The sequence below is a fragment of the Tripterygium wilfordii genome, chromosome 13 (genome assembly GCF_013401445.1).
Source record: "Tripterygium wilfordii isolate XIE 37 chromosome 13, ASM1340144v1, whole genome shotgun sequence".
NCBI classification, from domain to species: Eukaryota; Viridiplantae; Streptophyta; class Magnoliopsida; order Celastrales; family Celastraceae; genus Tripterygium; species Tripterygium wilfordii.
Window position 1 is genome coordinate 11,449,734 of NC_052244.1, and position 26,739 is coordinate 11,476,472.

Here is a 26,739-nt window from a genome sequence, read left to right on the forward strand (position 1 = left end):
TACTACTTTATAATTTAAAGAAAGTAGGGAAAAGTAATAGAATATGGTGAGATAGAGGTCCGGTCCAAACCACTTGAGGTATTGTTCATTTTGGATCTAAAACCCGCACGACTTTATCTGCGTTAAAAGACCCTCAAGTGTTGAAATGTTGAACTTCACTTATAAATCACATCACTTGATAATCTTCATGGCAAACACAGAGACCCTCCAAAAATTGAAAATGAAAATTTCAATTTTGTTGAAATTTGTCAATGGGTGGCAGACAATATCATAGTAGAATTGACAGTGATTGTAGGATGAGGTAACATTGCAGCATTGGGCCTAGAGATAGAAAGCCCAACAAATAGGTAAATTAAGCTCCAATGAAGCCAGTCTGGCCCAACTTCAGTTTCACTGAATACAACAATCTGAGACTACCTTTCTACCAAACAACTCATGATATCTAATTCTAAACCCACAAAGAGTACTGTTTTTTTGTTATAATTTGAACAAATTGAGAGGGATGAGAAGAAGGAGGTGAGAAGGTGAGAAGGTGCTAATTCTGAAAGTTAAAACCCTATATAAGATTCTTAGAGAATGTGATCTGAGCTTAGATAGAATAGTTGGAAAACAAAGATACTGAGCCTATTTATACGTACTTAAATCTACTAAGTTGGTTATATATTCCTTCCCCATCACTGAGTATTGATTCAATCTAATTATCTGCGGCAGAGTACCATTTATGCTAAAGTTGACCGCATGCTCAAAAGGTATACAATTCCCGTGCAAAAGGCTTCCCCCATTGGAACCCAAAAATATACTAGATTATATTTGAACAAAAATGGCAATGAAAGACTAAACCTTAGTATCTTGCAGTTGTAGGGACTTGATTGTTCAGTAGGCTGCATTTGGAGGAATTTTGAAAGGTCGCAATATTAGAGGAGGAATTTTCCACCTGGGAAGTGCCCAACAACACCTGCTGACCTGCACCCTCCATCACAGCTTGCAATAACTTATAAACGTTTAAAATATTGGTATCGAATTTTACGAGCATTAAACATGAAAGACAGTTTGGCCGAGTGGTCTAAGGCGCCAGATTTAGGCTCTGGTCCGAAAGGGCGTGGGTTCAAATCCCACAGCTGTCAGTTCTTTTTTCTATTTTTTTCTTAGATATATGGGCCGAACCCGAAGTTGCTTAAGCATTGCGGGCCGAAGTGAAAAATAGATCGATGGCCTAATCCTAAGGATGGCTAAAGATGGTTGGCCCGTTGACATTTATCACAATTTTTCTATTTTTTTCTTAGATATATGGGCCGAACCCCAAGTTGCTTAAGCATTGCAGGCCGAAGTGAAAAATAGATCGATGGCCTAATCCTAAGGATGGCTAAAGATGGTTGGCCCGTTGACATTTATCACAATCCATTTTGTTAGGAGTGACAAAAAATCGGTTCAAAGTTTACATGACTAGGTTCTTTTTTCTATTTTTTTTCTCAGATATATGGGCCGAACCCAAAGTTGCTTAAGCATTGCAGGCCTAAGTGAAAAATAGATCGATGGCCTAATCCTAAGGATGGCTAAAGATGGTTGGCCCGTTGACATTTATCACAATCCATTTTGTTAGGAGTGACAAAAAATCGGTTCAAAGTTTACATGACTGAACCCTAATCTGGATTGGATTTCAAACATACTTAATTGATTTTTTTCTCAGATATATGGGCCGAACCCGAAGTTGCTTAAGAATTGCGGGCCGAAGTGAAAAATAGATCAATGGCCTAATCCTAAGGATGGCTAAAGATGGTCGGCCCGTTGACATTTATCACAATCCATTTTTGTTAGGAGTGACAAAAAATCGGTTCAAAGTTTACATGACTGAACCCTAATTTGGATTGGATTTCAAACATACTTAATTGATCAAACCCGGATTGATTTCAATCAGGACAATAACCTAATCCGAGTTAGGATCCGGACAAGTAAATCGAACAAGATTTTTGTGTTTGGACCCAAGTTTTGTACATATAACTTATGTTCAAATTAGTTTAATCTGGGTAGAACAAATTCGATCATCCGGATCGGACAGAACTCAATTTCATAGCGTGCTAAATGTTTTGAACGAATTTCGAGGATCAACACGGTCTCGGTGAGTAAAAAAATTTTGTGTACTGGGCCAACCGAGCTCAATGCCACTTCTAGGGTCAGGCTCTGATAGTTTCATTTTTATCTTTATTCATAAATTTGACAGATCCAATGATAGAATTACATGAACGCAAGATAGAAGTCATAAGATTAATTCATGGAGATAGCATCTCTACACTTAAATTTTCATTCAAACAAAGATCGAAATATATTCTTTTGATTGGGGTACCTTTTGAGCTCAACCGAAGCTCAACAAATTTGTATCATTGATAGTCTATGAGGTATATTGATTGAAGTTTATGTGTTTTCATGCTTATATTAGAAAAATAAGGTAAATATGGTCAAACTAATTCGTTCTTTAAAATAATTATGCAATGACATGAATAGTAAGCACATCTCATGACCGAATTTTGCGGTTGCCTATCAAACTAATTGTTTGTTGTCCAATGTATTTTTAATAAAAAAATATTGCGTTTTAGTTTCAAGGTCATGGTTATAAGCAATAAATATAAAATTATATGCTGCGTAAGCGTGGACACGTTACTAGTTAATATTTGAAATCGAAACTAAAAAAACTACAAAGTATCAAATTATCAATTAACAAAAATAAAAGTGTAAAGGTTGAACCTCGGTTTGATCGTGGTTTAAGGATTGAGCTTCAATTTGATCACAGTTCAAAGGTTGCATCTCATTTTGACTGCAATTTGATTACATGTACGGTATTTTGTTACAAATATATTGGTATAGTCGACAACTCATGCTTTTCATAGTCGAACCAACGATATGATCTAGTATTAAAAACTATAGATTAGACCTAGTGAAAGAATATGACTAACATTCAACCATCATTAACAATACGACAATCTTATTTATCGGAAAAATATAGATGCGCATGAAAACTTGCCATTGCGAGGGAAATGTAATGAAACATTTCAAAATACCATCAATCAAATTTCTCAATTGCTTTTAAAAGACTTTGATCGATATCGTATTTAGTATTGATTCCATCAATCAATTACAATTGATCTTAAGTTTATTACCCAACTTTTCCCAAATTGATGATAGTAGCGAGGGTAATTTGACTTATCACTTATCATGTTGAACATTGAATTAAAAATCTCAACAAACAAAACGACGCCGTTTGGAGTTCTTCCCCATTGCTTGGGTAGTTGGGTTGGTAACACTCCAGCCAACCCTCTTTATGTTCCCTGCTGATCTGTACAAGCCGCCACCTCCTTCGCTGAGCGACTTTGTTTCTTGCACTTTATGCAAAGATCTCTCGGATTGTCCCATCATTGACGGTCCAGAATTGAAGCTGTAGACAGAGCATTTACGATCGCCGTCCCCCACCATCGTTTTCTCCGTCAACTTTGACTATTCACTTCTGCCAGTCAAGCCGCTCGCACCCATTGCCCACCAAGGTACGCTTGCATCACGAGTTCTGTTTCCTCTTGTGGGTATTTTTCCGATGACCAATTTGGTTCGTCTTTTTCACTTTTGTTATCTTTTGCACTGTAATGGACGCTCCTTTATTTTCTCTTGATGTTTGAAAATCGGTTGTGATGTTAATGAGATGAAGTAATTACTAGCTTATTATGCATGGTTGACACTTTTTTTTGCCTTTTCCTTCGAGGAATTTATACGGTTGTTTTTGTCTTTTTTATGCTGTAGTTTAATATGAGATGGGGTTTTTTTTTTTGTCTTCTTTCTTGTAAATTTTGAAGAAATGTAATCCCTCTGTTTTTCATAATAATAATTATTTCTTGCGTTCTCTGTTATTTGGGGAACTTAAATTTTGGCTCTTTTGACGTGATTTGTCTTAAATCTAAGCTGTAGTAACTTCTTGCAACTCATGAACATTTAAATTGTAGGGTGTTTACTGTGGTGAACTCAATCCCCAATTGGTGTATTGGTGATCAGGGCGATATTGTTACGAACCAATTACTTATGAACATGATTGTGAATTTATTGGCGAATTTATTCATTAATTTTGTTATAGAAGTTTTCTCAATCTTTCTGTCGTTGAAAAAAAGAATTATGTATTAATCTCATGTGTTTTCATGCTACCATTGAGTTTTGATTGTATAGATTTATTGATTTTCAGAATGTCTGCCGTTACATTTCAACTATCCATTGACGCCATTCAGCTCCATTGCTGTGCCAATAATGCAACTCCTCTTAGGAAAGTTGGGAATTCCTCTTTGCGTTTTATTTCGAAGAGTTCCGCACTTGATGGTAGATTGCTCAATAAAGGAATTTGCCGCTTTAGACGGCATAAACTGCTTCAGATTCATGCATCAACTTCTCCTGCTCCTGCCATGGATCGTGTTTCGTCTTTTTCAGAGGATACTAAAGAGTGTAGTCAGAAGGCATCAAGTTAGTAGGATATGTTCTCCTATGCGTTTATGAATTTTACATACATGCTATGCTATGTACCTTTTTTTTTCTCGCAAGGTTGTTTGTCACTCAATTTTGTGTCATACATTTGCATTGCAGTTGAGTCTTCTTTAATATTGATTCGACATGGTGAGTCTATGTGGAACGAAAAGAATTTGTTCACTGGTTCAGTTGACGTGCCTCTGACTAAGAGGGGCATCGAGGAAGCAATTGAAGCCGGTAAAAGAATTAGCAACATACCTGTAGATGTGATTTACACATCTTCGTTGATCCGTGCACAGATGACAGCTATGCTTGCCATGACTCAACATCGCTGCAGGAAGGTACGTCAACTGATGTTTTGAAGTATACATCGCAAAATATACCTCTAGATATAATGATTCTTTATGGCAAAGATTCTGTGCTCAAATATTTTTGATTGCAACTGGAAAATTTGGTTCTCTCTCACTAATTATGTAAGCATTGTTTAAATTATGCTTAAGGATTAGGTCTGTTTTTTAATTCTTAGTTTACTTTGAATAGGTAATATTGCTGTCAAACTAGAAGGGTTTCAATTGTCTAATCGTCGAAGGATACACTTCCCATCTTATCTACAAATGTTCTTTTTTTGTTGCTTGGAATAAATAGAACCTTTTCTCTTCTTCAGGTGCCGATCATTATGCATACTGAGAGTGAACAGGCAAAAGAATGGTGTCGAATTTACAGCAAAGAGACAAAGAAACAATCTATTCCTGTTATAACATCCTGGCAACTGAATGAAAGAATGTATGTATTTTTTTGTTTGCCTCTTCCTTTGGTAAACTGTATTCTACTCCAGATACTTGTGAAGGATTTTTTTAATAGAATGTACTTTACAGGTATGGCGAGTTACAGGGTCTTAATAAGCAGGAAACAGCAGAAAGATATGGGAAGGAGCAGGTGCATGATTGGCGTCGGAGTTTTGATATACCTCCCCCACATGGCGAGAGCTTAGAAATGTGTTCTCAAAGAGCTGTTGCCTATTTTCGAGAACATGTAATCATATTCAGCTTCTTTTTTTTCAGATACCTGAGATCCTCATACAGTGCTTAGAAAATGCAGATGACATATCTGCATCATTGTGTAAAGCTTTTCATTATTTAATGAATCTCCATTCATGACCTAATTAGCAACAACATAAATTGCAGATTGAACCTCAACTTCATTCTGGGAAGAATGTGATGGTTGCTGCACATGGGAACTCACTGAGGTCTATTATTATGTATCTTGACAAGTTGACTTCGCAGGAGGTAGTGCACTAACTTGAGCATTGGCTATCTATTAAATAATTTTTCACTTGCTTATGGATGCATCTCTGAAATTTCTTTCTTTTGTTCTTCTACCATACAGGTTATAAACTTGGAATTATCTACTGGGATTCCATTGCTTTACATCTACCGAGATGGAAATTTTATGAAGAGAGGAAGTCCAGTAGGGCCTACCGAGGCTGGTGTTTATGCTTATACTCGGGTATGAACTCTCATCTCCATCATACTTTATATCTTCTGTTCCTTAATTCTCTTAAGTTCTGAGTTTGATATTTGGAGACACTTATCTACATTGTGTTGAGGTGCTGTCATAATATTTGAAGAAAAGTATAGAATCTGATTTCTGCATGCTTAAAGCCTTTGTTCTGTTCCTGATGTCGCAGAAAGGGTAGCCGTGGTTTCAGCTTCATTCATATTTACAATCTGTGTAATGTTAATTCATTGGACTGGCATAATTGCATGGGTATGCCAGGCCATTGGGGACATCTCAAGGCGCATTCATATACTGTTTAGATAATTAGATTGAACTTGATATCTTTTCCACATAATAAGGAAGAGATTGCTTCGGATAGTAGTTTTATGAATGAAGGTAACAACATTTCGATGAAACATGTAATAGAAATTTGGAGACATGACCTCTACCATGCTTTCTTTAGATGTAAAGAGAAAGTTGTGCAAAAACATTGGTACTTTTATTTGTGTTTTTGTCCACCATTTTGGAAATGCATATGATATGTTAACGACTTGCTACATTTTCCATATGCAGAGATTAGCTCTTTACAAGCAGAATTTGGATGAAATGTTGCAGTGAACACTCTTAGTAACAGGTATAGTTGCTATGTGTCTGATGACTCTGATCATTTGCATTAGATTTTACCATTGGGACCTCATTATACTTGTATACTTAATTTGGAATAGCAAGAATAGGGGCATGAATATGAAAATGCTTGAATGAATTCTTTTTCTTTTCTTCTCTAGGTATGGTTTTACCGCGTTTGACGTTTGTTACTCAACTAAAGCACTGTTGAGGAAAGCAAGTTGCTCGCATCCCCGAACGGATTGACTAAATATTTCTGTCTGATTCTAATCTGCAGTGCCTAATTTTTTTTGGTCAGACTGCAGTGGCTAATGCATCCATGAGAGTACTTTGTAAGGTAAAATAATGAATAAGACGATTAGATGAAGATTGAATCAGCAACCGTGGGAGATATGGTGTTGTGGGTTCTCTGAAATTTTGCTGAAATTATTGGTTACAAACAGCTCTTACGACTCTGGTTTGTTGTAACACTATAATCATACTTAGATGAATAGCATGGAAATGGTATTTTACATGTGAAAAATGCTTTATATTCCATGATGTGATTTCTCAACGGGACTGCATTAAATTTTTTTGTCTTCTAGCCTTATTTTTTATTGAGCCGCCCCATCTGCCATCTGCCATCTGATGGACCTGAGAGAGGGCAAGCCACTGATGCTCTCATGGACTCGGCCCAATGGGCTTGTCAAGTGTCCCAAGCCCACTCCCTACTCCCAAAGGGGGCAACTGGATTTTACCCTAATTTTTTGAGAGTACTCTCTCTCATAATGCCCTACTATCATTGATTCAATGTGATTAAGATAATTTAGTTCCTGTGATTGATTAAAGATTAGAAGAAAGTGGGTCATGTTTTGGTATCTTTTAACCTTAGCTTTAGCCCTAGTTTTGCTTTTCTTTCATCTGCTTTTGTTAAAGTGTACATTCATAATCAAAAGGATTCAAAACCCCTTGAGTCTATGAGTATGACCATGAACAAAATATTCAACATAAGTTGCAAAGACTAAAGACCACATGAAGGATCTACAAATGCACTACCCAAAAACAGAGAGCAAATTTGATTAATACACACACCTATGGTATATGTGTATATAGTCACGTAACCGCACTAATTCTTTAGCACAAGTTGGTGGTCGTGAGTTCAAGTCTCATGCATTTTTTCATTATCACAATTTGCAAAATGGCCACTGCTTATCCTATTGAATGCTAATGCCATCCCGTGTTATCTCCTGCACTGAACCTCAACCCAAAACTTAACTATTTCATAGGAATTACGGGGTCTTTTATGTGGCCCGAGATTTACCAACGAATTGTTAGATAGACGGTTGGGTGGATTCTATTGAAGATTAATTTTATTTGAGATTGTCAACTAAAGAAATCTTAAAATGTAATGCTTAGTACAAATATTGTTAAAACATTCCATTTTAACACACTGACATACTGTTGTTTTCTAAGATTCTGCTGTCTCATCAAATCTCAATTATATTTAAGAAAAACCTACTAGCCACATAAGCCCATCACTCCAGCAGTTCACCACTACTCATTAGAGCATCAAAACTCTCACATTTTCAATTATATTCAAAGTGTATATACCACAAAGCAAGTAAAATATAATTTATGGGATCAACATGTATCGAGTAATAAAATTGTAGGAGTGCAACTTATAAGTGACAAATTGAATTTTTAAAAACCGAACCTCTACATGTTATGTGAGGATAAAATCTAAATATATTCGGTTTATTCCCGACCTCACCTATTACGGAAGTTCCGTGCACAAAAAAAAATTGAATATAGAGACTATTTAACTTGTGAATGAAGTTTAATTAAGAAGATTAATTATTTTTCCATTAACGAGAACAACAGTAATAAGGGGATCAAAAGGCCAGCGAATTTCCGGAGAAGCTGATAGAGTAGCCGTTAGAGCTGGGGAAACCTAGGGGTAATTATGTCAAAACTTCACATTTTCCAATAAACACAGGTATTGCCCTCTCCCTCCCCCTCTGCCTCTCTGACACATTTTTTTGCTCCATTGTACCTTCTCTCTTCCCTGCGTTGTATAAATCAAATTATTTTTGGATTTTCTCCATCACCATCTCTGTCCCCTGCGTGTGCCAGTGCTAGACAGATAGGGAGAGAGAGGATGGTTTTGCGTGGGTGTTATTTTTTATTTTTTTTTCCTTTTCCGTTTTGTGGAGTGAATGTTGTACACACAAAACGAGGATCGTTTTCTTACTGTTAATACTGTATCAATTGTTTTGTTAGAGATTCCTCTTTCTCCAATCTCCAGTCACTCGGCCCTCGGGCACACACTCTTTCTGCTTTATTTTCTCAATTTGGACTTTTCTTCTCTCTTTTGCTAACGTTTTCTTCTCTTTGTCATCATTTCAGATTTCCACCTCCGTCTCTGCAAAATCTTTGCATCAGGGACTCTACTTGGCCTTTTTTGGGGCCTAATGCTGAGTTCTCACTGATACGGTTAAGGTTCTCACATATATTTCGCCCAGTCTCTATCGAGTTTCCGTCAGTGCCTTCGAATTTATGACTTTCCCAACTACTTTTCTCTTATGGTCGCCCAGTCTCTTATGGTCTTTCTATCTCTTATGCTCGTTATCTCTGTTTTCGTTTGAAAACTACTAGTCCTCTGTTTTTAGTTTGGCACCGATCAGATTTTGGAGTTCTCACATCCAGCGTAGAGTGCTCTGAAAGAGTAATCAAACGAGTATCCTTTCACTTCTCGGTCTTCAGCTTCTGGGTCTTGTCACAATCCCCTCATTAAAGCCTTTTCCTTGGCGGGTTTCTCTTTTCTTGTACAGCCAACCCATTTGCTTCTGTGCCTTGAAAAAGTTTCCTGTTTTTTCTTTTGTTGTGCAAGGTTAGTGTTTAAAGAAGACTGTTTCGGTTTATACTTCCCATGTCCTAGTTTCTTCACTTTCTGGGTGGGTTAATCAAGTGTTGATGAGGTTCTTAAGCCTGCTCATGTGACCTTGGATTGAATTTGTGAGTCTGTGTTTAGACTATTGAAATGGTGAAGATGGGTTTTGGAAACTCTAAGACGGAGAGGAATGTAGCTTTAGGCCTTTGCAAAGAAAGAAAGAGGTTTATCAAGCAAGCCATTGATTCGAGGTACGCTCTTGCAGCTGCTCATGTCTCTTACATTCAGTCTCTTCGAAACATTGGCATTGCTCTCCGGCGATACGCGGAGGCAGAGGTCTTGATTGAGTCTTCTCTGTCGACCTCCGCCACTGACCTTGACAAGACTCCATCCCATTCCTCCTATCCATCTCCATCTCCCTCTCACATTGCAGAGGTTTCGGATTCGCCGTTGCCCAATGAGAGCCCTCTGTCGCCACCAATTGCGAGTTTGAGCTATATGAGGTCTGGAGGTGGTGCTGCTTCTGTGACTTTTACTGTGGATCCAAATAGTGGTGATGCTTGTGTGGATGATGAGTCATTTATTTGTCCAATGCCACCTCCCCCGCCTCCTTTTGAATCCGGCTCTTCTTGGGATTTCTTCGATCCTAGTGATGCGGCTGAAAGCTTTAGGTTTGTTGGCCATAATGGGTTGAATGTTGATTTTGATGATGAAAGCTTTAGGTTCGTTAATCCTAGTAAAATTAGCTTAAATACAAGTTTGAGGCCTGATTTTCAGCGAATGGGTTTTGAAATCTCTGGCAATCCTGAGACTGAAAATAATGGACGGAATCAAGCTGTAGAGCTTAATGGGCGTGCAGTTAACTCAGATAGAACTGAAGGGTCTGGCAGTGATGAAAGGCACCACGATGTAGAATTCGATGCTAATGATTTGGCCAGAACTGTTTCAAGCAGGGTGCCTCTTGAACAGTCTAGCTCAAAGAGGGAGAAAGCAGTGGTGGAAAAAGATTTGTGTGCAGAAAGAGAAGATCCATCAGAGTTTATTACCCACAGAGCTAAAGATTTCCTTTCAAGCATAAAGGATATAGAGCATCGTTTCTTTAGAGCCTCTGAAGCAGGAAAGGAAGTGTCTAGGATGCTTGAGGCTAACAAAATCAGAGTCGGATATTCAGAGAAAAAGGGTAATTTTTTGAGCTGAGAATTTAATTTTTCCCCATGAATTTCTGAAGTGTGCTGGTATTATTTTTTGGCTTAATTTTTAAGACTTCATACATGATGTGGTTTTTATGACAAACCTACTCATGTAGGGAGGTCATATGCTTTGGCTATTTTGGGGGCTTTCAAACTTGTTTGCTCTCGTCGAAGGACTGCACTTGTGTCTCATGGTAAGCTCTATCTACAGGTTTGGGCATGAATGATAATTCAACACTTGATAACATGTGAAACAACAGCCTATTAAGAATTTAATGTTTACGTTTACTTAGCATTAACATCTTTCTAATTGCCTTCAGACCAAATTTTTAATGTTCAGTAGATTATTATCATCATAGAAGGTTGCTAGATTGAAGTTTTACTTGAGGGACTGACCACCAAAGGGTTTGATGACTTAAATCCTAGTCAATCAACCTTTGAGATGTAACCGCTGAGGTTGTTTTTTTCATCCTATGGTCGGTCGTATTTACCTGGTGAAGGAGTTGGTAACTTGGTATCTCTTTTGTTTGTGATTATCTTACGTGTTACATGGTCTCTACATGTCTCAGTCTTTCTTTCCATGATTTATATGTGTAGAACCTGCACATCATGTTACGAAGGTTATCACTTGGAAGCGGTCAACGTCTAAAAGGTCGTCTTCATCTAGAAGTCCACTAGCCTCAGCATCCAAAGAGGATGCCGATGATAGTGGGAGTGACTTTGCTGAAGAGTTCTGTATGATTGCCGGAAGTCACTCCTCTACCCTGGACAGGCTGTATGCATGGGAAAGAAAACTCTACGATGAAGTAAAGGTGCATGGTTGACAGTCTATATCTTAAACGGTTGAATCATCTTGATCTTTTGGATAATCTAGGATTTAGTTTTGGGGTGCTGTGTGGACGTCCTCCATTTTAACAACGTCCATTTCATTTTTTCGCATTTTTATGGAAGCTTAAATCTGTCCGTCATTATCATTTATCAGTAAATTGCATCCTTGTGGTTCTGTTGCCATGTGGTATCTTGATTGTGGATAATTATATGATTTAAGCTTCTATTGCATAAATTGACATCAGTTTGAAATGTGTATATACTGAACTTTTGGTATATTTATTTGAGGTTTCTTTTGCTGCTATATTTCTTTCTACTTTTGTTAAAATTGTGCATGAGGTGAAACTTGGAAATGCATTTTTGTCTGATAAAATCATGATTGAACTTGTAGATCTCTGAGGAGGCCAATTGTATGCCTGGACTTGGAACGATGAGAAGCCTGAAACCTGGTTGAAAATGAACTTAGTAGTAAATGACTGCATGGGTTGTATTCTTCAATGGCGACAATCATCTTTTAAGTGAAAATTAATGACTGCATTAGTTGTCTTCTTCAATGGCAACAATCATCTTCTAAGTGAAAATTATAAGACTGAGCTCCACCAATCAACACCCACCTCACTTGTTTCTGACACTATCAACAGTGTAGATCCAAGTTGTTGGACAATTTGTGTGAAGCTCACAGAGACAAGGTTATCTTGTTTTCATGTATTGGATGCTATTCTTTGTTCCTTGTTTGATGGTCGTTGTAATTCATGTTGGAATAAGGTTACCTTGTTTTCATGTCATATGCGTTTCTTTGTTCTTTGTTGGATTGTTTGTAGTTGTAATTGAAGATGTCTGTGGATACACTAAGGTTTCCTCTTTATGATTATGTTGCCTAGACTCTGACTCGGTTAAGTTTGGCCCTCCTTAGGCCAGTGAGTCCATCAGAAAGAAGTACGATAGGAAGTGTGAGCAGCTGAGGCACCAATTTGCGAAGGATTGTAGTGCTCAAGTGATTGACAAAACCCGCTCAGTGGTAAAGGATCTGCATTCACGGATTAAAGTGGCCATTCATTCAGTAGATTCAATATCAAAAAGGATCGAGAAAATGAGGGATGAAGAGTTGCATCCCCAGCTTATTGAACTAATTCAAGGGTTAGTATCTTATTGTATTGAACCTTCTCTTTCTGTAGTGACTCAATTGCGTAAAATCTCGGGATTCATGGGTGAAATCTGTTCTCTCATAACTCTTATTCAATCTTGACATCTGAGATTACGCAGATTGATCAGGATGTGGAAGGCCATGCTTGAATGCCATCATGCACAGTACATTACTATCTCATTGGCATACCATTCAAGAAGCTCAAAAGGAACCCTTCCAGGTGAAAACCGCAGGCAGATTATAGATCAACTCCAGCAGGAAATCGAATGCTTTGGCTTAAGTTTTGCAAATTGGTTCAATAGCCTTACATCTTATGTGGAAGCTCTGAATGGTTGGTTGCAAAACTGTATCCTACTACCACAGGAGCGTTCTCGGGGTAGGAGGCCGCCATTCTCCCCTCGTCGAGCCTTGGCTCCACCTATATTTGTTATTTTTCGGGATTGGTCTGTCGGGATCAAAATTTTGCCATCTGAGGAACTTAGTAATGCCACCAAGAACTTCTTGTCTGATCTGAATCATATAATGGACCACCAAGCAGAACAATTGCAGGACACGCAGAAACTAGCTGATGGAAATGACGAAGAAGCGGAGAGCAAAGATGATGAGAAGAATGAGGAAGATGTGCCCATCAACTTGTGTTGCATACACGTCAGTCTTGCAAAAGTTCTCGATCGACTGAACAAATTTTCAGAGGCTTCTCTGAAAATGTACGAGGATATTAGACAGAAAGGTGAAGCAGCTCACATTGCATACTTGAATTGGAGACCAATTAGGTATTGAATATCTCTGTATAATAGGAGTGTTACCAAGATTGTTGTGGCTGGAAAATATGACTGTATGTTCCAAAAAATGGTTTCAATCATGTGCCCGTGCATGGGCTCCTGGAAGCAGAAACTATGGGCGTTTAGTAGAAGCACTCTCTGGGTCATTAGTGTGTGCCTTGAAATGACCCTGTGATCTAACAATGCTGAGATTGAGATGGTATCATGGTAATGTAATGTTTGGTCACCAAAAGAGTTCATGAGGTTCAATTTAGTTATTGAATGTTTAAACGTTTCAAATTGAGAGCTCAAAATTGAAAATTGTTTTAATATGTACATTCAGACAAATTTTTGACTATTTGGGCAGTCAAATTGTTGATGTGGCATAAAAAATTAACATAAGTTATCTATTTGAATTATTCGAATAATGAGAAATCTTCATGTGTGACTTTGAGTTTCTAAGTTGGAACATGTGTATTCGGTTAACATTTGGTGATTGAATTAAAAATTGATGACTCTTTTAGTGACCTAAAATCATATTACTCCATTTTATACATTTGTTCTTATTGATGCCAATTTATAATTTTTACCAAACAGTTGACAACTTATTTCACGGTTGATAAGCGAGTGTTTTAACTTCTTTTAAAAAAATATCTACCAAATGGGTCATTATAAATTACAAATATATACAAAGTGACTAACCTTCACCTAGGTTCAGTTTCTCTATTTAATACTCCTTTCCTCCCAATTTATATGTCATCCTTTGTAAATCCAACCTTTTAAGGAGATATGATTTAATGCAATTCAACTACACATCATAACATATTATTCTAAATTTACCCTTATTGACTTAAAATAACTTTTTCTCTTGAAGTTTGGTGTTTTAAAGTAATAAGACTAATTTTGTAATACATTAACAAAAGTAGTAATTAATAAAGAAAAGTTACATTAGTTTTGGGATAGCCCAAAATAGAAAGATAGACAAACAAAATGGGACGGAGAGAGTATTATGGTGCACTAAACATTTTCCATATATAATAATAGTTATAAATGCTTGTCATAGTAACAAAGCCCAAAATCTCTACTCTAATTCAGTCCATGACAGGCCCATAAAACCTGAACCTTTCAAGCCCAACTTTAGAGCCCAGATTCTTAACGTCTTTTTGGACTTGTGCTTGGAAATCTCTGTAGGTGAAAGGCTTGTAGTTTGAGCTCTGAATCACATAATTTTCTTCTGGGAAAACAAAGTAGCAGATTGAGTTTCTCTCCTTATATTTGCTTACTTTCACTCTGTGTATCGCACTCTTGTACTCGTCATTGCTTATAGCCTGCATCATGTCTCCAAGGTTGACAATTAGAGTGTCCAGAATGGGCCTCGCAAGGATCCATTTGTCGTCTTTGAAGACTTCAAGCCCGCCCACTTCGAATTGGGCCACTATGGAAAGCACTGAGCTGTCTGTGTGCTTGTGGATCCCCCATGCCTCAGCCTCTTCTCGGCTATGACAAATCGGGTAGCGATAAATGCGTGCAAGCCCAGTGGGCTCCGACAATTTGGACTTGGATTGTTCTGGATCAAGTTTGAGGCCCATTTCCATAGCTTCGAATAGTGCTCTTGCAATTCTAGCCATGTGTTTTCGATATTCTTCCATCAAAAGCCTGTTGATGAAAACAACACAAGAGATCAATTATCTGTCAATTTATTATACAATTACTATAAGTCTAAAAATCTCATATCAGATTGGTACAATCCAACCGAGTAGTTCATAAGTAAAAATCTCCGCCCTCTTGCACAAACAATGTCTTTTTATGAGTTTAAGATAGTAGGTGACGACCCAGAAAAATAAAACCGTATAGGCTCACGATAAAAACGTCCAATATTTAGTTTTTGAGGTGGATTTTCTAACATGATAACGAAACAAAGTTTCGGTCCAGTTGGACGTGACGTCTACCTGTCTATTTGTTGGGTTTAACATAATCCAACCAACAAATATATGGAAATGTCAACCAAATGCTTTATAAACAAATATTCCTTCCTTCTCACATAAACAATGTCTCATCTGGGCAAAAGCGTCATAGACGATGGCTTGGAAAAATAAAATAAAATCGTGCGGATTTAAATGTGGAACATACAATGTTAATTTATAGTGTTTGGATGGATTTTCTAACAACACCACATAAAAATTATGTAGACGACAAAATGTTGGTGACATGGACCATTAACTTTTCTTGACTTTGTTGCATGTCATTATTTTCCCACTCTGATAAAACTTTTAACAACAAATCCAAACAGTGCCCCATGTGGGACCACGACAATTAAATTAATCAACACAAAATGACAAAAAAAAAGGGTTACCGGAGAGAACAAAGCATGGGATCTTCTTCATCTTGTTCCAACTGGGACAGTTTACAGAGAGGAACATTGAAGCCTTCAACCCAGTTCATGTTTTCTGGACCTCTTGAATAGGCAGACCCAGATGGGGTAAGAGCAGAGGTACCCCAAAAGTAGGAAACTGGTGACGTTTCAAATAGGGCTTGTTTGGATTCAAAGGAAAGATCGAAAATTTTGGTCACAAGATGTTGGAGTTGGTTCAAAAGAGTTGAGGGAACTCCATGGTTGACCAAGCGAAACAGGGCCCAGTCCTTACAAGCCTGGGCTAGGTTGTCTGGGTTTAGGGACTGGAGATCTATGAGTGGTATTGGATCCGTTTCTTGGATCCGATTATGATCATCTGGTTCATGTTTTTGGGTGGTTTGGTTAGTTTGTTGTTGAAACATTGGAGGGTAGGATTCAAGGTTGATTGTCGTTTCAGACATGTTTGGCTTTTGTCCAATGCTATGTCTGCATCTCTGTGATATATGGCAATGAAAATGTGTTAGCTGTGGAGTTGTTTTCAAGATGTGTATGATATATTATATTTTTAATTCAAGATTAGATGTGGATGTGGAAAAAAAACCAAATAAATTAGCTATAATTAACTATTACCATTGCAAAAATGTGTACAAATATATGATTTTTTATTAAGATATTCGATGGTGCGGGAAGAAAACAAAAAAAATATATAATTAACTATTGCCATTTGCCGGTGGGGTAGGAGCCCAGTTGTAAGGGTTGTTTTTCTTCAAGGAGGGTTGAAGGTTCGTGAACTGCAAGATTTGCTCATATTTCATTTGCACCTCACAAACTCTTCCGAAGAAAGACTCATTGACAACTGTTACCCTATTAGGGGTTGCGATAACGGGATCACCTTTTGGAGAGTAGTTATAACTCAAACCGAACATTTCACAGCTAAGGGCGGAGTTAGGAATTAATGTTGGGGTGGGTTATTCTAAAATAATATCATTGACCCTATTGAAAAAAAATTTGCGAGGGTTCGGGAGTACTGATCTTGGAAATTTTTTTAGGACCATTAACAATAGCACAACTACTTGAAATGTTATTATTAATAAATAGCTCTTAAGTAAACATAAATAATTTAAATAGTAATTTTACAAAGTCGCGAAATTAATCAAACACCAACCTAGCTATTTAATTGATTTGATCCATCTTTTAAAATATATGGACTAGAAAATGTTCTGACAAATCTTACCGATCAAGAGTTACTATTGAATAAGATTTTAGGGTTAGTCTAAAAATAAAAGGTCATATGTTGGATCCATGATACATTAGAGGTTTAATGGGTAGAAACGAGACTTAGTTTATATTTAAGATAAATAATATTTTATATATATACAGAAATTCTCCTATGTGGACTAAAAGTGTGGACCAAGTTTGTGGACTTGTTTTTCAACCATAGATGTGGTGGGTCCCATAATAAATGTGTGGCCCCCACTTATGTTGTGATTGATTACAACCATTGGATTTTGGTCCACAAACTTGGTCCACACTTTTTGGTCCACATAGAAGAATTTCTGTATATATATATATTTAAAAATTTAACATCACGTAGTCGCGCCCATTGAAATCCAAATATTCAAAAACCGGGTTTAGATCCGTAAGTTCACATGGTTCTTTCCTGACCCAGTAAGCGTATTACGCGCTCTCAGCGTCCGTGAAAGTAGCCGCACCCACCAAAATCGCTGGTTCGCCTCATCTGCTGTTGTTATGGTTTCCCTCCACAAAATTCAAAATCTTCTCTTCGAGGTCAGTATCTCTATTTCCCTCACTACTCATGTTATATATCATCAAAGTTTTCATCTTTCCGCTGTGGCACTTGATTTATACACACATTCAGATTCTACAGGTTCTAGGGTTTATGTTTCTTCTACCTTCTTTTTTTTCCCCTTTCCGCTATTTAAGATCGTAATACGTCTTGCAGCTTTCTTTAACTACGTCGATCTACATTGGAAAGAAAGTTTGTTTGACGAAATTCTGTTTATTTTTTTTATATAAATTTTGCAGGTGAGTGGGTTCCAGATTAGTGGATGTTACATTGATATTGAGAAAATTTGCGAAAGTGGGTTTTTGATTTTGCAGATTGGGAGTTGAAATTAGTTGTGGGTCAGTTAGGTATTCATTAATTCACGATGAGTGGAGATAATTTGACAGATGAGGTCAGTAAAAAGCGAGCTGTGTTGGGGGACGTGACTAATACGGTAGGTAAAAGGGGCTTTTCGCTGGGCTCCGGGGATTTTGTGCTTAAACCTGGAGGAGATACTGAAGATGCAGATATACAGTTGAGGAAACAAATATGTTTAGGATTGGAGAATTTGGTCAAAGAGAAGTGTAAAATTGAAAATTTAGTGGATGCTAAAGAGAAGGGGTTGTCAGTGCAGAAGGATTCATTGCCGGCAAGCAGTGCATTTGAAATCTCGCAAGAGAATGCTGCTTTTGTTACAGAAAAAAATGCACCAGCAGTTAAGGAGGCATCTGGTTTGGTTGATGCTGGTGACAATTCATCTATAATAGGGGATTCAGTGACCAAAAGTTGTTTGGGAGTTGATGATGCCTCAAGGGACAGTTGTGCGTCTAGGGGCACATTGCCCACGCATTCTGAAGGAAATTCTCAAGATGGAGAAGATAAAGAGGTTATAGGGAGCAATCCAGGTCTAGAGGGATTAGTTAGTCCAGTTTTTAACAGTGAAAATAAGGATATTGGTTTTGGTAGATTTGCTGCAAACAAATATGGGTCTGTTGAGTGGTCAAGGTTGCGAAATGCACAGGATTCTAAATCATTTGAATTGGAAAGATGCACAGGCCTAAAGAGCAATACTTGTGTAAATTTGGAGGCAGGGGATGATTTGCTGAAAGCATGCTCTTGTTCCTTCTGTTTGAAAGGTAATTAGAGATTTAGATTTTAGATCTCCCAGTTATGTTTATGATCTGCTTGACTGATAGCATTACTAAAATGATTTTATCTGTGATGCTTATCAACTAAACTGGCTCAGTTCTTTTTCTGTTGTATTATTAGCTGCTTATATCTGGTCAGACCTCCATTATCAGGACATCAAAGGCCGCAAATCTGGTAAGCTTGTAAAGAAAATTTAGTAACAATGTAGAAGGCATTTATAGTTGTTTTGCTGACATTCATCTTAGTAGTTGTTAATTGTTATTTTGCTTTGGCATACGACCTATCTTCTTTGTCATTGATTTTAGTGTTGAAGAAAAGTCAGAAAGAAGCAAGCCTCTTGGTTTCAAAGATGGGGAGAGGAAAGCAGAGTGAAATTCATCATGGCCAAGAGAGCTCCAAAATTTCAACAAATCTAGAATCTGACCTTACAAGTCAGTGGAGATCGCTGTTTCTTCATATGGAGGATATATTTGCTCATGAAAGTGACCAACTTGTAAGTGTGATTTCTGTTCCCATGTCTCAATGTTTAGGGTGTGAATGAGCTTTTTCCGTCTTCCGTCCTGCGATTTATTGTATTTTGAAACAAAACTTCTGCGGAAAAATCCAAGAAACTTGTTTTGTGGTAAGAAGTCCAGGTTCCAACTACCAATGTATGGATATTGTTAAAACAACTTGTCCTGTGGCTGCTCATGTCCTCCTTGGATTTAGTTTTTCTGGGATTCCTTTCTCTGACTAACTGCTCATTGCCAGTAATGGTAACTACCCATGGCAGGCTAAAAGATTTGAGAGGCAGTTAAAATATTTGAATTCCATGACTTATTTTGCTTAGTTTATAATCTCAAACGTGATGGATACTATCTGTCTTGTCTACAGCATGCTAATTTCGTGATGCTAAAAGAAATGAGAGAGAACTGCAAGATGGATCTGGAAAGACAATAGGGCGTTTCCAATGTCTTTGACGATTGTAATTGAGTAAGTGTATGGATTTGAACACATGATCTTATCATTTTCTTGTTGTAAAAGTTGTGTGCATTAGTTATATGTTAGTTGTGATATAGGTTTCTGCTGTTGTTGACAATCTGTTAACAAATTTTACATGATAGAGAATGGACAAAATAGCTGTGCTTTTCCTTCCCTCTTTCTCTGATGGTGATGATGACCTCTTCTTGTGTATCTGAGAATTGATTCGTGTGGTGGGGCATCATCTTCATTTCTATTCCCTCATCTTTCCTTCGTGCTTATTTTCATCGTGCAGTTTGTTGTCAAACAGTGAGAGAAAATATGGAGAAATGGTTTAAGTTGAGGAAGGCTGAAATTTCTGGAATTGTGTCATAATTAGGGTTGATAAAAATAGGGACAAAGTCATTTTTTTGTTACCTAGTGTTAAGAGAGAAAAAGGCGGCTGGGAGAGAGATCTAAAAGGGTTAGAGCAACCTTAGAGATTTGTGAGGGCTATCTCTTGTATTCTTGATATTTTAAACTCTTTGGAAAACATAGGATACTGGAAACACTAGGACGTAGGATCTCATATTGAGTCCGAACTAGGGTAAATTCTGGGTTCTTCTTCTTACTTCATTCCTTATTTTGCTGCTATACTTGCTTGGTTCTTGTGATTTCTTGATTTGCTTGGGTGGTTAAAAGAAAAACAACAGTCAAGCACAAAATATCCGGGTTCCATTTACATTAGTTAAGGGCTTGTAGTATGAGAAAGTAAATAAATACCACTTCTGCATTTCCTCTCTTTCTGCTTCTCTCCAATTCTTCCTTTAAAAGAACAGGAGCAAACAATGTAGCTTAGCTTTCCATTAAGATTATCGTTATCAAGATTTGGTGCAAGGGAAGTTGCTTGAGGAAGCAGCAATGGTGGCTGATTTGATGAGAATAATAGGGACCATTAGTAGTAATCTAACATTTTATTTTATTAATAATTACCACATTAAAATATTGCCACTCGTCGCGGATTAGACCAGCTTCGCTCTACACTCTGGATAAGAATGGTGTACACATTACAAACACTGAGCTACACATCAACTCATTATTATAGCCAATGCAGTCCTCTTTCCATGTGCCAATGATGGATGTCATCTTTAATCAACTCTTTGTTTGAATCATGAATGTTGTTCACGTCTTGGAAGCGGATGATTATTTAGACTCTAGAATGAGGTACTTTGTAAGGGAGGCTAATTCTATTATGAGTCGGTTTGGTGTCTCACAATGTCAACATGTTCCTCGTTCTGGCAATGCTATAGCTCATTCTCTTGTGCGAAGGCGAAAGCTTGTTAGTGAGAGGTCTATTTAGTTGGCTGGTTGTTCGTTGGAATTTATTTCTCTTGTTAGGAGGAGCACCTTCGGTCTTTGTAATTATTTTGCTGTTTAATGTAAACTTTTTTTTCTCAAAAAAAATAAAAATAAAATTAATATGTAACATTCAAGGCCAGATTAAATAGGATTTTAATTAAATGAGAACCGATGGATCGTTAACTCTTAAGATGATGCGATTCATATCAAAGGTCAGTTTTGCCTGTGATTCGCTTGATATGGAAGGGACCAAAACATGTGATGACCCAATAGAAAAGGCAAACCGCATTAAATTCCGAAAGAAAATAGCAAAGCAACAGTCAACCTTCACCCAATAAAACATCGACACGTGTAATGACAGATCACGACATGGAGATGTTACACCTGCTTTCCCCTCATTTGGTTTCCTTCGTCGCACGAGGGCTTACAAACCCAAGGTGAGGCCCGTGGCTTCAAGTTGAACCACTTCTCCCCGTAAAAAATACATGTTGAGAATTAACGACAAAAATCAAATATAGAAAAATATGTGGAAACAAAAAGAAAAAGAATACACAAGATTAAACGAGATTCAACATAATTTGCTTACATCTTCGGTGAAGAACAACGAATAATTATGCTAATATGAAAAAGATTACAAAAACGATGGGTTCTTGAACACAATAACTAACCCAAAATCTCTTTCTTTGAACTCTCACACTCACACCTCAAACCTTAAACCCTTCTCTCTAGAATTCTCAAAGAATCCGTCTCACTCTAGAAAGTTGCACAAACCTTAACTCTTATAATTTACATGAAACATAAGAGAATGAAACCTTAATTCCAACTCAAAATATAGAATTCTAATTTTACAACTAAAAAAAAATGTTAAGACCCGTGGCTTCCTTGGCCTTCCTCAAAATGGGGCCATCTGGTTCTGGTCTGAAGTGATTCCAACTTTGAGCCAAAAACTCTACACTACACAAATCTTATCGGAAGCATCTTTAGATACAGAATTTAAAGACTTCATCTTTTTTTGCCCGTCCTGAAGGAATCTATGGCTACTTTAAAGACTGCAAATTTCAGTCATATTCACACCACTTCCAAACATCTTATTCTATAGACAAATATCTAAGCATGAAAGAACAAGGATTCGTAACAGCTTACTTTTATTAAATCATAACTTTTTTAATAAAAAAGATAGTTGGTTCCTACAAATACTATTCTAAAATATATTAATTAACTTATAATGGAAAAAAAATCATTTTTAAAGCGCAAATGGGTCAAAACTCCTTGTCGATCCCAATCCAAATAAAACTCGTTTGTTGATCCCATGACCCTGCATAAATATGGCTGACAAAAGTGATGGTGTTTAGGTTTTCTTAGCAATAGCATGAATGCTCTACCGTTTCTTAGTTGTAGCTAATTCTTGAATGCCAAGACTACTTTGTGTTTGATACTTGGAGAATACGTCTACTTTGATAGTGTGAAAAATATTTAATGTTAGTTGGTTTGTCAATTCTCTAACTCTCTGTCAGATGCAAGCAAGTGAAGTTTTCCTTGTGGTTGCAATGGAGAAACAGTAATTATGCCATTGTTCTTCTCCTTCTCCATGTTATATTCTCATATGACTATTGCTATGGAAAAAATGTACAGCTATATATCTCATAAATCCAAGGCAGTTTCTCTCATTTACAAGTCAAACACAATGTTCAAGTCCAATTTACAAGTCAAAACCTCCTGAGTAGGGCTTGATAAGGCCCATACTATTGTCTTCATCAGTGACCACTACATATTTATTGGACCATTGACCAAGTCAGGGTCCTCTTGTTGTTATTGGTTTATCTTACATATTCAATGGGCTGGTAATTGGGAATGTTTGTTACTTCGATAATTTAATATTAACAATCATATACATAATTTGGAAAAAACCAGTTTTCCCAATGATTGTAATTTGAGGCTTTTTCATGAGTGGATCGGATTGGTTTAGATTAGATTAGATTAGGTTTTTCGAAATCAACATCAACATATATCTACCTTACCAAGATATAAAACAAAGTTGATGTTTCTCGATATTAATTGCGGCAAAGTGGCTACGAACTATGTATTAGTTTAGGGAATCAACCAAGCATCTTTCTCGTCTAATGGAGATGGTTTGTTTTAAACATGTCTCACATCAATGCAATTTTGTAGCCCACACACTTGAAAGGAAAACGTGTATGTTTGACGTTCAATTCCTAGAGTTTGGCTAGAGAAGATTCATAGTGGAGAAGGAGGGTGTTGCTCTGTCGGTTTCATTTGTATTTTTCTTCAAATTAAAAAAAAAAACAAACCATGGATCATTGTTGTAAATTCACACTCTCATACACACCAACAATATTATCCGATTTAGGTTATCTAATTCCAATGGATATATCGAGCCCACACTCCTTAGGCCTAAGCAAGTGGACTAAATAGCCGGAGCTTTCATACATGGCACCGGAGACACATGCTGGCATTTAAACCTAATTTACATTTTAAAATGAAAAGCCACATCATACAAGCCATAATTTTTTTTAAAAAAAATGTGAATTCCTCTTCTTCTTTGATCGAAACGACGAGATTATTTGAGCTTGTTCTGCTCCAATTTGGAGCCAAGGAGACAACACAAGTTGAATGGGTTTCGATTTAGGGAGAGTGTGGTATTGGCCATGGAGTCAAAGGATACCTATGTTGATTCTTGGAGATCAATGGAAGGGTCTCATGGTGTTAAAGATTGGGAAGGTTTGGAGGAGCTTCAGGATTGGTATTTTGAGGGTTAATGAGAAGAAGAATCATGGGTTTATAATTGGTGCTTGATTTATTTGTTGGGATTGCTTATGCTTCTGTTTCTGCTTATTCTTTATCATACCACAAAAGTGAAACCGTCGAAGAAGAAGAAGAAGAGGACTAAAGGAGTTTGCAATTTTTTATTTATAAATTAGGGTTTTTTATGTGTTGGCTTTTTTAATGACGCGGATATCTTTTTCTTACCAAAATGACAAATGTATGCCATGTTGTCAATTCAATAATCAGTTGGGCAAATTCCAACGCCTAACCTGCCGGAAAATTGAAATTGGGACAGAATTGAAAATTTTTAGAAATATCAATGATATAATTAATAAATTTTGAACTTGGAGGACATAATCGAGAAATTCGAGAAACATTATAGACATAAACAATGATTTAGCCGTCAGAAGATAATTGGCAAAAGCCATCGAGTGAGTAAGTTATTGGGTAAAGGTGGACAATGTTCTAAATTCCACATCGCCTAGAGGAGAAAGTGAAGTTCTTTGTGTAATAAATAATATGCTTTGTTTTTAAAAGATTTGTGGAGGGTTTAGAGCCGTTGAAGATCCTTTTCGCCTATCCCACTAATATATTAGTTTATGCATTATTAATCTATCTTGATATTGTGCTAATTAATTAATTAACCTAAAATATATATAAAAATAAGCAATTAACCTTTTCTATCTTGATATTGTACCTTTTGGCACGCGGATTTGATCATGAGTAATTATCTAACAAGCCATTTATCTTCATTTGACTTTCTTTTGCATCTCGAAAAACATAAACATGCCAACAATTGGAATCCCGGTAATTCCAGCTGCTGATAAAGTGTATGGACGAAAATTAAAATGCATATGATGGACTCCATATGCATTTTAAATGATATTCATACACCTCAGCAACCGGAATCCTGATTGCATGGAGGTCTATCACTGTTAATATTAGTTTTGATTGCCCAAGAGATGATATGATGGTTAGGGATCTATCTTCTCATCTTCCAAACAAAACAGGAAACATGAAAAGAAATAAATATCAATGATGATATGATATTGGTTAAATTTAATTTGATTCGTTTATGGTCACATCTTGTCTTGACTTAACCATGTGCAATAAAGCGACTCTCAATTAGGAATTAGGTGCGTCGGGCTAGCATTACAAATCTAGCTTGGTCACTTGGGAAGGCAAATATATGCCTCATTCAGAGATTTTGGTCTAGGTACCACTTGGTAGGGCTGCGTAAGCTCTACCTAGAATTATTACATTCTTATTAGATTCCAATTTTTCATTTTCTTTTTTCCAAAGCAATTGGTGCCATTGTACTTGGAATAATTTTCAGTGCTTTTTGAAAATGAATAAATTAACCAATGGTGGTGCGCAACCAAATTAAGAACCCTAATTCCTATTTTGATTCCTAATTAGAACAATCTAATTATTCCTACTTGGAAATATAAAAGAAGGTGCGGCCATAGCATCTAGATTAATTGCATGATAAAGAAATGTAGACAAGTCGGTCGGTTTGTTCATAAATTTTTGTCACTTAAATTTGTCAATGATGGGTTCTAATTAATGCATGATTTGAGTAATTAATTATGGCTAGTAAATGTATGGTGATCCCTGTTCATGAAGTCTTTTCAATAGTAATATGAAGCCAATGCATCTTCAAAGATTCTATGTTGAAAATATCTTGTCATTTTTTGTATGTGCAAAAGAACATGCCTAGGATTAGTATCAAACCCACACACACATATATATGTTAAAATTTGAGCCTAATCACATCAAAAATATTATTCGTTTTGAATTTATATACCGATTCTTATGAATATATCGAACCCGCATGACTTTATTATTCATGAATCGTCTTATTTAATGATACTTGAACCCATAAAAAAATCCTCTTATTGTGATAGGGACATGGGCATCCTTATATACCATATCAATTTGGTACTACTAAACCGATGTGGTATTCTTGACAATATATACATGTATATATATATATATATATATATATATATATATATATGTATATGTATAGCTAATTCATGCTCCTTTCAAACTGAACTTCGACTCTCTATTATTGACCTAAAAATAAAATAAAATGATTGTTGACTTTGGCAATGTCTAATTTTAGTTGTCCAGGCTTCTTCCTTTCATTTTTTTTTAAAAAAAAAATTAAAGAAGTTTATTGAAAATTATGTTGTGTACAACTTGACGAATTTCATTGTTTTCAGATGTTGACTTTGGTTCGTCTACGTGGAAGTCCGTCATGCCGACGTGGAATTTACTAGGAAGAGGTCCCACTACATCAAATCGCCCATGGAAATGGTTAATGGGATCATAATACCTTGAAAGGGGGGGGGGGAAACGTAGGGTTTTATCGGCTTCATTTTTAACTCTTAGAGTGTGTTTGGATTGAGGGATTTGGAGGGAAGGGAAAGGAAGAGAAATGGAGTTTCTTTCAAATTTCTTTGTTTGGATAGTTTATTAAAAATTAAGGGGAGAGATTTGGGAGGAAGATTTCATTAAATTTTTGTTAAAATTCTCTCTCCAAAATGGAGTCATTTGGAGGAAAGGAATTACTAATTTAGTCATTTGTAAGTTAAATATCTATTTTACCTTTGTACATAATATTTTAACATAAAAATATGGATAAATTAGTAAATTAAACAAATTTTCTTTCATTCTTTTTTATCTATCCAAATATGGGAGAGGGAAAAATAGTCCCCCTTCCCCTCCCTTCCCTTCTCTCCCCCTCCCCTCCCTTCTCTTCCCTTCCCCCCAAATCCCTCAATCCAAACACTCTTTAAGATTTCACTTTCTTTAAGATTTTATATTACAAATTGCATAGAGATATGAAGACAATGATCAAATATACTTTGGGTTATTGTTTTATTTCTTATCTTTTTTTCTTTCTGCTGATGTTTTCAATAGTGAAACACGGCAAATGCTGCAGTTATAAAAAATATAA

General features: G+C 36.7%; 4 protein-coding genes and 1 non-coding gene across 8 annotated transcripts; 4 read left to right on the forward strand and 1 right to left on the reverse strand.

Annotated features, from left to right (window-relative positions):
* Window positions 1–1,044: 1,044 nt before the first annotated feature.
* Window positions 1,045–1,124, forward strand: TRNAL-UAG. The gene has a single exon. It is a non-coding gene; the product is annotated as a tRNA-Leu (tRNA).
* A 2,162-nt stretch (window positions 1,125–3,286) lies between these two features.
* On the forward strand, window positions 3,287–7,165 carry LOC120012141 (2,3-bisphosphoglycerate-dependent phosphoglycerate mutase 2-like). 3 transcript variants are annotated; one of them, XM_038863426.1, is made up of 9 exons: window positions 3,287–3,533; window positions 4,217–4,488; window positions 4,609–4,832; window positions 5,156–5,274; window positions 5,367–5,523; window positions 5,676–5,777; window positions 5,878–5,997; window positions 6,562–6,622; window positions 6,774–7,165. In XM_038863426.1, exons 2-8 carry the CDS (start codon window positions 4,218–4,220, stop codon window positions 6,604–6,606), a joined length of 1,038 nt encoding a protein of 345 aa, XP_038719354.1. In that variant the 5' UTR covers window positions 3,287–3,533; window position 4,217; the 3' UTR covers window positions 6,607–6,622; window positions 6,774–7,165. The 3 variants fall into 3 exon arrangements, with proteins under 3 accessions (XP_038719354.1, XP_038719355.1, XP_038719356.1); XM_038863427.1 differs by having other exon boundaries at window positions 6,890–7,165; XM_038863428.1 differs by having other exon boundaries at window positions 6,911–7,165.
* Window positions 7,166–8,821: 1,656 nt separating this feature from the next.
* On the forward strand, window positions 8,822–13,817 carry LOC120012154 (protein ALTERED PHOSPHATE STARVATION RESPONSE 1-like). The gene is made up of 5 exons (XM_038863451.1): window positions 8,822–10,661; window positions 10,788–10,865; window positions 11,269–11,483; window positions 12,413–12,636; window positions 12,763–13,817. The coding sequence occupies exons 1-5, from the start codon at window positions 9,632–9,634 to the stop codon at window positions 13,421–13,423; spliced, it is 2,208 nt and encodes a 735-aa protein (XP_038719379.1). The 5' UTR covers window positions 8,822–9,631; the 3' UTR covers window positions 13,424–13,817.
* A 594-nt stretch (window positions 13,818–14,411) lies between these two features.
* LOC120013428 (gibberellin 2-beta-dioxygenase 8) lies at window positions 14,412–16,281 on the reverse strand. Its single transcript, XM_038865232.1, has 2 exons — window positions 15,758–16,281; window positions 14,412–15,060 (listed from the first exon to the last, which is right to left on the reverse strand). The coding sequence occupies exons 1-2, from the start codon at window positions 16,216–16,218 to the stop codon at window positions 14,496–14,498; spliced, it is 1,026 nt and encodes a 341-aa protein (XP_038721160.1). The 5' UTR covers window positions 16,219–16,281; the 3' UTR covers window positions 14,412–14,495.
* A 1,109-nt stretch (window positions 16,282–17,390) lies between these two features.
* Window positions 17,391–19,825, forward strand: LOC120012165. Of its 2 annotated transcripts, none has more exons than XM_038863462.1 (5): window positions 17,391–17,545; window positions 17,804–18,679; window positions 18,813–18,866; window positions 18,998–19,185; window positions 19,566–19,825. In XM_038863462.1, exons 2-5 carry the CDS (start codon window positions 17,929–17,931, stop codon window positions 19,629–19,631), a joined length of 1,059 nt encoding a protein of 352 aa, XP_038719390.1. In that variant the 5' UTR covers window positions 17,391–17,545; window positions 17,804–17,928; the 3' UTR covers window positions 19,632–19,825. The 2 variants fall into 2 exon arrangements, with proteins under 2 accessions (XP_038719390.1, XP_038719391.1); XM_038863463.1 differs by lacking the exon at window positions 17,391–17,545 and adding an exon at window positions 17,565–17,645.
* The last annotated feature ends 6,914 nt before the right edge of the window (window positions 19,826–26,739 follow it).

Coding starts and splice junctions, on each gene's coding strand:
- LOC120012141 (XM_038863426.1), top strand. CDS start 4,218: ATGTCTGCCGTTACATTTCAACTATCCATTGACGCCATTCAGCTCCAT. Junction 5,778..5,877: donor ACAAGTTGACTTCGCAGGAG/GTAGTGCACTAA, acceptor TCTACCATACAG/GTTATAAACTTGGAATTATC. Junction 5,998..6,561: donor GTGTTTATGCTTATACTCGG/GTATGAACTCTC, acceptor TTCCATATGCAG/AGATTAGCTCTTTACAAGCA.
- LOC120012154 (XM_038863451.1), top strand. CDS start 9,632: ATGGTGAAGATGGGTTTTGGAAACTCTAAGACGGAGAGGAATGTAGCT. Junction 11,484..12,412: donor AACTCTACGATGAAGTAAAG/GTGCATGGTTGA, acceptor GGCCCTCCTTAG/GCCAGTGAGTCCATCAGAAA. Junction 12,637..12,762: donor CTTATTGAACTAATTCAAGG/GTTAGTATCTTA, acceptor GAGATTACGCAG/ATTGATCAGGATGTGGAAGG.
- LOC120013428 (XM_038865232.1), bottom strand. CDS start 16,218: ATGTCTGAAACGACAATCAACCTTGAATCCTACCCTCCAATGTTTCAA. Junction 15,061..15,757: donor CCCATGCTTTGTTCTCTCCG/GTAACCCTTTTT, acceptor TTTCATCAACAG/GCTTTTGATGGAAGAATATC.
- LOC120012165 (XM_038863462.1), top strand. CDS start 17,929: ATGAGTGGAGATAATTTGACAGATGAGGTCAGTAAAAAGCGAGCTGTG. Junction 18,680..18,812: donor TTGTTCCTTCTGTTTGAAAG/GTAATTAGAGAT, acceptor TTGTATTATTAG/CTGCTTATATCTGGTCAGAC. Junction 18,867..18,997: donor CATCAAAGGCCGCAAATCTG/GTAAGCTTGTAA, acceptor CATTGATTTTAG/TGTTGAAGAAAAGTCAGAAA.